The sequence below is a fragment of the Lucilia cuprina genome, chromosome 3 (genome assembly GCF_022045245.1).
Source record: "Lucilia cuprina isolate Lc7/37 chromosome 3, ASM2204524v1, whole genome shotgun sequence".
Taxonomy (NCBI): Eukaryota; Metazoa; Arthropoda; class Insecta; order Diptera; family Calliphoridae; genus Lucilia; species Lucilia cuprina.
This window is the reverse complement of record NC_060951.1, coordinates 29,522,035-29,533,924: the sequence shown is the minus strand read 5'-3', so window position 1 is coordinate 29,533,924 and position 11,890 is coordinate 29,522,035. Positions and strand designations below refer to the sequence as shown.

At 28.7% G+C, this 11,890-nt stretch overlaps 1 protein-coding gene across 1 annotated transcript; it reads left to right on the top strand.

Moving 5' to 3' along the window:
- The first annotated feature begins 10,455 nt into the window (after positions 1–10,455).
- Positions 10,456–11,712, top strand: LOC124418982 (cytosolic carboxypeptidase Nna1-like). Its single transcript, XM_046947028.1, has one exon. The coding sequence runs from the start codon at positions 10,615–10,617 to the stop codon at positions 11,710–11,712; it is 1,098 nt and encodes a 365-aa protein (XP_046802984.1). The 5' UTR covers positions 10,456–10,614.
- Positions 11,713–11,890: the final 178 nt, after the last annotated feature.

Genomic DNA, 11,890 nt, shown 5'->3' with positions numbered 1-11,890 from the left:
AGTTCAGTTCTAGTTCAGTTCTAGTTCAGTTCTAGTTCAGTTCTAGTTCAGTTCTAGTTCAGTTCTAGTTCAGTTCTAGTTCAGTTCTAGTTCAGTTCTAGTTCAGTTCTAGTTCAGTTCTAGTTCAGTTCTAGTTCAGTTCTAGTTCAGTTCTAGTTCAGTTCTAGTTCAGTTCTAGTTCAGTTCTAGTTCTGCTCTAGTTCCGTTCTAGTTCTGTTTAATAATTGTCCCTGTTCTTTTCAGTCAATAAATTACTAAAGCTATTTTCATAAAAATTATCATTACATTTTAAATATTTAATTCATTAAATAAATTTTTGTTTGTGTAACTAAAACCATCTTAATTTTCATTACATTTAAATTTAATTTTTTTATTTTGTCCACAAAATGTTTTTATATTATAATTTTATCCGTTTTAATAACTTTAAAATGCTCTATAAAAGAGAATTTATTTTTAAATTTAATTTTTTTATTTTGTCCACAAAATGTTTTTATATTATAATTTTATCCGTTTTAATAACTTTAAAATGCTCTATAAAAGAGAATTTATTTTTTACACATTTAACAGATTAGCTAACAAAATCAAAAATATTTGTATAAAAATTTCTTGAAATCATCTATGTATATATATTTGTTGTTTATTTGTCCGTTACGCCTCATAGACATTTGGAAACTGCCCACAAGAATAAATTTGACCGAAAACAACTAAAAATACATGATATTCCAAACACAAAATGTCATAAATCATTAAAATATTTGTTTATTTTGTAGGAAAATAATAAAAACAGAAAATAACAACAAATTATAATATTTATCATATGGACTTGGTGACTTATTATTATCAGAAAAATATGTTTATGGGTTGAGTTGAATGGTTCATAATATTTGTAATCCAAAAACCTATGGGGGATTTTCTTTGTTATTAAATTTTCTTTAATGTTTCTTTTAAACGTTTGAATTTGTTTCTTAAATTTTATATATATATATTTTAAATATATATGTATATTATCTTACAAACAAAAACAATATTTCCCCTAAAGAAAGAACAAATAAAAAGTGTGCCAAATCATAAAAATTTGCTTAGTAGTTCCCTCGTTAGACATTTGTCTTAATGATTCAGTTGAAAAACAAAAAAAATAACAAATAATAAAAAATATAAAATATATAGTGAAAAAAAGACTAATGATCTTAAATTAAAAACGAGCCAAAACACTTACGTTCAATACGTTGGAAACAATAATTAGGAGGGCTTATCTTATACATTAAACAAATTGTAAAAATTACGAAAAAACGAAAAATCTCCAGAGAGTAAGTTTCTAGGATTGTGCTGCGAGATAGTATCCTTTTGTACATTAGCCCCAATATGGCAAAGTAACAAGATCAGCTTTCACACTAAATTAAGAATTTTCGACGTAAACATCATCTCGATACTTTTCTATAGACGTACAGACTGGAAAGTAATTCATACTACCAACTACAAACTTTTGTGAACTATTGCCTCAGAAGAATACTCTGCATACTTTAGCCCAGAAGCTTTATATACTCGGAACTACTATTACACAACTAGAACTGAACTAGAACAGAACTAGGACAGAACTAGAACGGAACTAGAACAGAACTAGAATTGAACTAGAACTGAACTAGAACTGAACTAGAACTGAACTAGAACTGAACTAGAACTGAACTAGAACTGAACTAGAACTGAACTAGAACTGAACTAGAACTGAACTAGAACTGAACTAGAACTGAACTAGAACTGAACTAGAACTGAACTAGAACTGAACTAGAACTGAACTAGAACTGAACTAGAACTGAACTAGAACTGAACTAGAACTGAACTAGAACTGAACTAGAACTATATGTGTGTTTTTTGTCCATCCGTATGCCAGTGTGTATGACTGCTGTCAGCCTGTCTGTCCATCTGTTTGTGCAATTTTCAAAATAATTACACGAAACTAGGCCTACGAAGCCTCAACACATTGTTAAACAAGAATTTAGACAATTAGCCTAATAAATGGTTTGTTATTGTTGTAGGGTATTATATGGTCAGCCATGCCCTACTATACATTCTTATTTGTTTCTTTTACATTTTCTTTCTATTTATTTTGCTTTCATTTCAAAATAAATTTTCATTTAAATCCATAAAATAAACTGACACATTTTATTATTAAAAACGAATAATATTTTATAACTTAAATTGTTCTCTCATTATTTTAGAATTTGTTAGAATATTCCGTAAAACGAAAAATAATTATAGTCACCGAAAAAGAAAACTTAACATTTCACATGAATAAACAATTTGAAACAATTTAAATAAATATACGATAATATTCACATTTATAGCTGAAGCACACAGAAGAAAAAACGTTTTACGCAAAATATCTTAAACGTTTGACGCGTGGAAGTGAGTGGGTGTCGTCTGTCAGTTTAAATAATAAACAAAAATATACATATATGTATATATCTACTTTTTTTTGCCACTAGTCCATGGGTCACCATTTTTATGGGGGGTTTTTTCAAAATAACAAGGAAAGTAAACATTCAATGTATATTTATTTAGACAGGGATTCTCAATCATTTGTAGGGGGGACCACAACCAATTAAATTTAGTTTGTCAAATTCTTGTTTAAAACTGTAAACAACTAAATGTAACTAAATCTATCTATACAAACTACTAAGATAACTAATATAAGGGTAATTGGCCAATATACCCCCGGGGTACAATCTTAAAATAAACTATATTTTTTAGATTTTTTTAAAGTAAATATACAAAAGATCCTCAAGAATTCAAATTTTTAAAGGAATTCGTTGATTGGTGCAGGAACCCCCCGCTGAATTTACTCTTAAAACTTCATTTAAAACTGTTTTTAATTTTTTTTATAATGAGTTTTGATTTTAGTTACGATTTTAGAACCTCTGCTTCACATCACATTTATATGCGTCACTTTTCATGTTTTTCGAACAAAATCGAAACTCACAAATGAAAAGTGTGCCATTGTGTTTTATTCTCATTTTCATTTGTTAGTGTTAAAAACAATTTCATAGAATTTTTTTCTTTTTTCAAAAATATAATAATTGGTCACTTCAAGAAACAATTCACCATTATATCAGATTTTCTTTTGGAAAAAGAAAGATTACATAAATTTCTTGCCTTTATACATAAAAATATATTTACAATAATCTAGATCTATTAAAAAAAAAAACACAAATAACGACCCTTATAACGCCTTCATATATGATCCATATATGTACATAACGTGCGATAAAATTTATTTAAGGAATTGTCTTACATATTCCTCTTGGCTTTTAACGCACGTGACTTTTGATCTAAAATATTTATAAACAATAAAAAATAAATAATAAATAAGAAAAGCGAAAGGAAATTGTATAAAACTCTTGAAAATTATTATTATTTTTGTTGCTGCAAAAATTGTAACAATAGACTTTTGTTTTCGGTTCTCAAGAAATTGCAAGTAGTTTCAAGTGACTTAAACAATATAAGACAAATAAAGATGATTTATACAGCTAGACAAAATCAACAGAAGAATAACAACAAATACCTAAACACATACATACATTTTTCAAATTAAAATAAAGAATTCTAAAATAATAATAACGGTGTTATAGTTTCTTATGCGGAAAAAAATCTCGAATAGGTTTAATATTTATTCAATTTTTTGTATAAAAATTTTGGTCTGTGAACAGAACTAGAACAGAGCTAGAACAGAAGTAGAACAGAACTAGAACAGAACTAGAACAGAACTAGAACAGAACTAGAACAGAACTAGAACAGAACTAGAACAGAACTAGAACAGAACTAGAACAGAACTAGAACAGAACTAGAACAGAACTAGAACAGAACTAGAACAGAACTAGAACAGAACTAGAACAGAACTAGAACAGAACTAGAACAGAACTAGAACAGAACTAGAACAGAACTAGAACTGAACTAAAACAGAACTAGAACGGAACTAGAACAGATTTGGCGATGTCCGTCCGTCTGTCTGTGTATCCATGTAAACCTTGTGCTCAATCTACAGGTAAAAAAATCAAGATAATTTGATGAAATTTGGCACATTTTCCAAGGAATGGTTGAAATTTAAATAACACTACCGATTTTTGTATTGTACGGGCCTCATTTGATCCTATCCCCCAAATGACTTAAAGGTCATTCGAGGGTTCTCATGCCTCTAGTGAAAAATCTCTTTTTTTTTGTAAAAATATTCCAGAATAAAGTTAAAAAGCAAATTAAATAGTTGATTTTTTTAAAATAATCCACATTTTTAACATACTGACTGGTGTAGGATATTATATGGCCGGCCATGTCCATTCATACTTGAATCTCTTAAGCATATTAAATATTTTACGTTGAACTTTGAAAAAATATTCTACCGAATCAGTAAGTCTCTGCTGGTTTTAATTTGGATTAATATTGTATGCACATTTTTGGATTTTTTTTGACTTAAGTACTTCAAAAACATACATATACATAAACACAAAAGTAAGGAAGAAAATCTTTTCTAAACTCATATATAATTGAGTCAAAACTGTTCAACTTATTTGCAGAAAGAGAATATAAAGTTTTACATGTTGTCATATTTTTTAATGAAATACATGACATATGACATGGCAGTTGTTTATGTTTTAAGGATGAACCAACTTACACACACACACACACTCATATTCATTCATATTCAGAAAATATGAAAATTATTCTTTATTTTTCATATGCATAAACGTATTCATATTCAGATGAAGAAAATAAAGTTTATGATGAAATATAAATGTTTATTTAGCAGTGGTCAGCAACGAGAGACCATATGAGACAAAAATTTCCAAACAAAAAATTAAAATCATATCTTATTTATTTTGATTTTTTATAAATTTTTTTAAAATTCATGTCTCCAAGCTATGAAGAGGCTTTAACAGCCGATCACTGTTTTAGATAAAAGTATTTGTATAGAGTCGTGTGTATATGTGGGTAAATATTACAGTGTTTATGTTTGTGTACAGAGTGAGAGATGGAAAGTATCATGTAGTCGTTGTATTTGTAAAGAATAAAAAAATATTATATGACAAGGTTTTCTTTCATAAAAAATTACAAAAATAAAAAGTTGTTTTAAACTTCAAATACACAAAACTCTTACACATACACACACAAACTTACGCACACAACCAATTACCAGGACATGAAAAGCCAGTGTAACGGTAAAAATATATAATTTATTTTGACATTTGTGTTATTGTATGCGTTTTGTCTTATTGTGGAAATGTTTATATACAACTGTCTGTGTGTATGTGTCTTTTCTTCTCAAAATTAATTTCAGAAAAAGTTTTGTTTTTCACAATTTTAATTAAAGTAAAAAACGACATTTTAAAACTAATTATTTTTATTTTATACGTAAACATAAGTTTTTCATTTTGAAAATTTAATTATTTTATTTCATTTTTTTTTTGCAATTTAATAAAGTTAGACATTTATTTAGATGGTTGTTTCGTTTAAACGAATTTGTGTAATAATAAATATTAAATTAGCAATAAATTATTTAACATTTATGAGGCAGACATGTTTATCGTCATCATTATGTAGCATTTTCATATTCAACTGGGAATAAATTGTTTTTATTAATTAAATTAAAACAATTAAAAAATCTAATATAATTATAATAAATAGCTTTTGGTGAAATAAACTGAAAATAGTTTGGTACGAATTTGAAAAGGATAAAATGAGAAATTCACATCGATAAAAAACTATACAAAATCTAAACTATTTGTAAGAATTAATTTAGGTTTAGTTAAATTGTATTTCAGTTCTAGTTCAGTTCTAGTTCAGTTCTAGTTCAGTTCTAGTTCAGTTCTAGTTCAGTTCTAGTTCAGTTCTAGTTCAGTTCTAGTTCAGTTCTAGTTCAGTTCTAGTTCAGTTCTAGTTCAGTTCTAGTTCAGTTCTAATTCAGTTCTAGTTCAGTTCTAGTTCTAGTTCAGTTCTAGTTTAGTTCTGATTATGTACTAGTTCTATTCTAGTTGTAACCTAGTTCTGTTCTTTTCTAATTCTGTTCTTTCCTAGTTTTGTTCTACTGCAATTCCAGTTCAGTCTGGATCAAGCTCAGTTTAAGTCCTCTTAGCAATTATGAAATATATCGACAATATTAATGTTGTTTTTCAAAAAAGTTTAATTATTACTTATTTTAATAAAAAATAGCTGTTCTTTTATAAGTTTCTTTTCATTTTCAGTTACCAAGGTTTCCCCTTTTAATTAGTTTGTTTATTAGACTAGAGAATAACTTGTCATTACATTTCAGTTTTCTACTAAATTAAAAAAAATTCCCTGGAAAATGCTTTAACATTATTTATTCTTTTTTCCCAAAATTTTCTTTTCAACGAAAGACGGCAAAAACCATTAAATATAATAAAATAAAACGTTGAAATAATAAACAAAAATAATTGCAATAAGAAACTTAAATAATTAAGTGAAAAAATGTTATATTAAAAAAGGACAATAAGAAGGAAAAAATTAAAATAAAAGAAAAGAAAAAAACAATTACCAAAATTGAAATTTCTTACTCCTCAAGGTACATTTAGTAGAGCGTATAAACCATTATATTTGTTTCAGTAAATTTAATGAAAGAAAGAAGTAGGAGGAGGAAGGGTAAGGGTGAGGAATAGGAAACATTGCCGTTGCATGTTTTACATAAATGAACAAATTTATTCAAGGAAAATGGAAGTAAAAAAACTAAAATAAATTAAAACCATTAAAACCCACATGAAATTGACTTGTTTTGTGGATTTTTTACTTTGGTTTTGGTGTTTTTGAAAACTAAAGAAACATGAAGATTTTTTGTGTTTTACACAAAAAGATAGAATATTTTTCCTTTTTTTCTTTTTAATAACTAACCCCCATATTCATAAACAAATTTTTATTTTATAAACGACTTATAAATCAAATTTCGTATGAAAATTTTGTTTTATAAACCTTTAATAAAATAAAGTGCTGTTTATGAATAAGGGGGCAAATGTTTTGTATAAATTTGTTGGTATAGAGGACTAATTTCTCATACACTCCTCTATATCAAGATTGCGACAAAATTGTATTTTATTTTATCAAGGATCAATTTTGAAGCAATTCTAGGACATTTCTAGTTAAATTCAAATTCCCTTCTAATTCTTACACTATTCATTTCATCCATGCTGTCCAAATGTGTCCATTATGCTTGCATGTCTTAACTTACATGTTTAAGGCTGACTGAGCACGTTTGAGCATGTATGTCTGTTGTCTACAAATGTGTGTTTATGTTTAGCTCCTAATTATTTCCTTCCTTGTATAATCTCTTAATGTTCAACTGTCATGACTTTTCTCATTATTTGTTTGCTTTTCTGTGCTTATTTTTCTCCCTTTGTCATTTATTCACTCATTAAATGTCATAAAGAAGGAGGTTTTTGTTGTTGTAGTGTACCTAATTGTAATTTAATAAATAAAATCAAAGTGTTTCGTTTATTTGTTGTAAAGCCACTATTTTAGTTGACAAAAATGTCTAAGGCAAAAATTTTAAGGAATGAAATCACGTAAAAAGTTAAAAATTCTGTTCTAGGTCTGTTATAGTTCTGTTTTTGTTCTGTTATAGTTCTGTTCTAGTTCTGTTCTAGTTCTGTTCTAGTTCTGTTCTAGTTCTGTTCTAGTTCTGTTCTAGTTCTGTTCTAGTTCTGTTCTAGTTCTGTTCTAGTTCTGTTCTTGTTCTGTTCTAGTTCTGTTCTAGTTCTGTTCTAGTTCTGTTCTAGTTCTGTTCTAGTTCTGTTCTAGTTCTGTTCTAGTTCTGTTCTAGTTCTGTTCTAAATCTGCTTTAGTACTGTTCAAGTTCTGTTTGAACCATTTGTTACAAAAATCGTATTTATTTTTCTTTTTTGCGTAGGAGAGTCTATAAAAAGGTGAATTATTTTGCATTTAATAAAAGAAAACACAAATAAAAGAGCAAACGTTTTATTCTCTTCTTTTTTGTTGCCTTCTTCTACTTCCTATACAAAGATAAAGAAATTGAAAAGCAGGTAGTAAATGTTTATTTTTTATTAATGTCGTTGTTCGTTTTTTATTTTTATTTCCATTTAAATTTGTTTTTATATTTTCTTTGAATGACATTCTTTGTTGTTTGTACTTGTACAAGTTTAAGGCTTTTGCATGTTGTTGTTATTATTGCAAAGTAAAAAATAAATATAAAAGTATTTCTCTGTAAGTGTGTAACACACATTTGAAAAAAACTCATTTAATGTAATGTTGTTGTCGTTGTTGTATTTGACTCTTTTTTGTACTGGGGTTTATTTCATTGCGAAATATCATTGTTGTTGTTGTGGTTTGTTATGTTTTGCAAAGAGAAGTACACATATACAATAACCACCTAGACGTATACGTAATATTAACAATAAAAACACATTTCATTCAACTATTTACTTATGTGTTTGGATGTTTGTTTGCTGATTGTTGTTGTTGTTGTTGTTTTATACATTACTCGTTCTTGTACCTTTTAAAAACGAAGAGTGTTTTTTTGCTTGTTTCTTAACTTTCAGGCATTAATGTTACTGATACGTACAAGTGTACATATGAAGAGAGGTGGGAGTAAGTGAATGTTGTTTGTTTACAGTTATTTGTAGTACTATTTGCTATTCATGCAAGTGTTTGTTTGTGCTTGTTTATTTAAGTTCTTGTTGTTATTATTTCAGTTAGTAAAGGCTAAACTTCATACTTTGCAAGCGAATACAAAAAAAATATTTAACAATATTTGCAAAAAATTTTGCATTCTCATTATCATTAACATAACAAAAAAGCAACTACTTTTAAAAGAAGAACATTATTTTAATCTTCATTAAAATCTTTAATTTTTCTACTGCTATTATATCGTTAACATTTTAATGGTTTTATGTTGTTGTTCTTGTTGCTGCTATTGTACTCACATAGTTAACAGCACTTATAGGATTGTAGTTGAAGACAACAATGCCATTTTCTTCACCAACCGGATTTGGTTTTAATTCATTGCCTGTCTGTTGGTAAAATGGTTCTGGTTGTAATGGTACATTCGGAATGTGTTTTATTCGCTCTTCAATGACCTACAATAAGAAAAACAAACTAAATTATTTTAAATTGTAAATTATTGTTAAATAAAGAATATTTAAATAAATATTTAAACTTTTAGAGAATAAAACTAGTTTTTATAAAAAACGCCACATTTGTGCAATCACCCAGCATACAGATTAACTTGCCATAAACTCGGTTGTATCCGAGTTTATTTTTAAAAGTAACAAACAAAACGCTGCTTAAGTTACATTTGTTGACAAGACTACAACAAGAACAAAACAACAATTAAAGTCATAAAAATCCCCGACAGATATAAACTAAAACAAATAAAAACAAAGTAGGTGGATTCATTTTGGCGTTGAAAAGTTGCTGTCAACAAAAGTTTTTTTGTCTGAAAAATGTTTTCTTTTGTTGTCCCGAAACTGTATTCAAGGTAAATTTAAGGCGTTGAAACAGACATTTAAAACAATCAAATCATAGAACAGAACTAGAACAGAACTAGATCAGAACTAGAACATAACTAGATCAGAACTAGAACAGAACTGGAACAGAACTAGAACTTAACTAGAACAGAATTAGAACAGAACTAGAACAGAACTAGAACAGAACTAGAACAGAACTAGAACAGAACTAGAACAGAACTAGAACAGAACTAGAACAGAACTAGAACAGAACTAGAACAGAACTAGAACAGAACTAGAACAGAACTAGAACAGAACTACAACAGAACTAGAACAGAACTTTAACAGTATTTGAACAGAAAAGGATCTAAAATATAAGGTAGATTTTTTTTCGAAATTGCTATACAAATTTTAAAACTTTCCAACTATATTTCGAATTTTTTATTTTTCAAATACGAATGCTATACAGCAATTTTAATTCGTTTACAACAGTTTTAATTAGATTCTCTTTTCTTAACAAAAAATTTTAATTAAATTGAAAATAGCAAAAGCAACAAAAAAAACTCTTGCCTGTGTAATAAACAAAGATTTTTTCAATGAAAAATAGTTTATTTTCTTAATTTCTTTCTAATATTCCTTTTGTTTTGGTTTTAATTAATTTGAACTAATACAAAGTTTTAAATGATGTTTGTATTGAAAAAAAAGAACAAAATAAATTGCATGCCAGACAGTTTAATAGACATCAATTTATTTCGACTGGTCGGGGGTGTTTTGGTAAAACTATATGTAAGAATTTCTACAATTAATTAAATTTTTGGCTATTAGTTAGTTAAGAAATTAATTAAATAAATTTGGTTAATAAGGCAAACACAAATAAAGATAAAGAAATTGAAAAGATTTGAAAGTTAATAAAGCAATACTGAAAAAACAAACTAACCCAAAATAACCCTTAAGTTAAGGAATGGTTACTGATTGTGGATTTTTTTTTACTGTATTCATTAAAAAGTTATAATTGTGTGAAACCAATCTGCCAACTTCTTGACTTCTTCTTCTCCTGCAGGATAAAACAAAAAAATCTAGATCAAAAATCCACATACCCGATGATTCCAGTGACTCCGATGTCTCCTCCTGCGAATCACAAGTCTCATCACCCGATATGCACTCAATCTTAGGTCATGATAAAAAAGTTCAACAGACCATAACGAATCTTTTGAACACTCTAGAACAAAGATCTTCCAGCAACTCCAATGAGGAAGATGATGACGATGAAGATGACGACGAGGAGGAGGAAGAAGATGAGGATACCGAAGAAGAAGCGGATAAAACTTTTAATGCCGAGAGAGCAGAGGATGGTGATAAATCGGAATCAAAATCAAAAACGCACAAAAAACACAAATGCAAAAAACCCATTGAGGAAACGGTGATAACAGAGGAGGAGATCGATAGTATATGGGCGGACAAATCGCCAGAATACATGGCTGCCACGCCCACTTTTATAAAAACACAAATCGATAAAAATGTCAAGGCCCAACAAATGAAAGCCATACCGCCCGTAAGACTTAATGCAGGCCTGCAAATAGATTTAAGTAGTTCTAGCACTAGCACTTACCAAAATACAGATGGAGAAATTGATGCAGATGATAATGTTCTCTATTCCCTAGAAAATTTAACCTCCTCACCAGATGCCTATAGAAAAATAAAGACGAATCCTTTATTCAATCCCGATATGTCCATAAATCTTTCGGAATTAGCAAAATTATCTTCTCCTTCGCCAAAACGCCAAACTTCCCAGCTTAAAACGAAATCCTGCAAAAATTCTCCTGATATCTTAAATCCATCTTCACCCGATAACTCCTTATCATCGTCCCCTCAAGATCTTAGCTATAATAGTGTTTATTCCTCACAAAATTCAACACCCTATAGTAGTATTAGTGATTATCAAGATCGTGCAAAATTTACAAATTCGAATCCTATAAATGTTGATAAATCAAATAAATTTACTTATTTACCACAGTTTAGTCGCTCAGCGGTTGGAGGTTCAAAGTTTCTGACAAATTGCCATCCTTACAATGCCGAAGAATATGATGGTTTGGAATTTGAATCACGTTTCGAATCGGGCAATTTAGCCAAAGCCATACAAATTACCCCAACTTATTATGAGCTGTATCTGAGGCCCGATTTGTATACCAGCCGATCGAAGCAATGGTTTTATTTCCGAGTGAAAAGGACAAAGAAAAATATGATTTATAGGTGAGGAGAAAAAATTTTAATTTAGGAAATAGAACTGAACCAGAACTGAACCAGAACTGAACCAGAACTGAACCAGAACTGAACTAGACCTGAACTAAAACTGAACTAGAACTGAACTAGAACTGAACTAGAACTGAACTAGAACTGAACTAGAACTGAACTAGAACTGAACTAGAACTGAA

Excerpts from the sequence above, each read along its gene's own strand:
- LOC124418982 (XM_046947028.1), top strand. The coding sequence starts at position 10,615 with ATGCACTCAATCTTAGGTCATGATAAAAAAGTTCAACAGACCATAACG.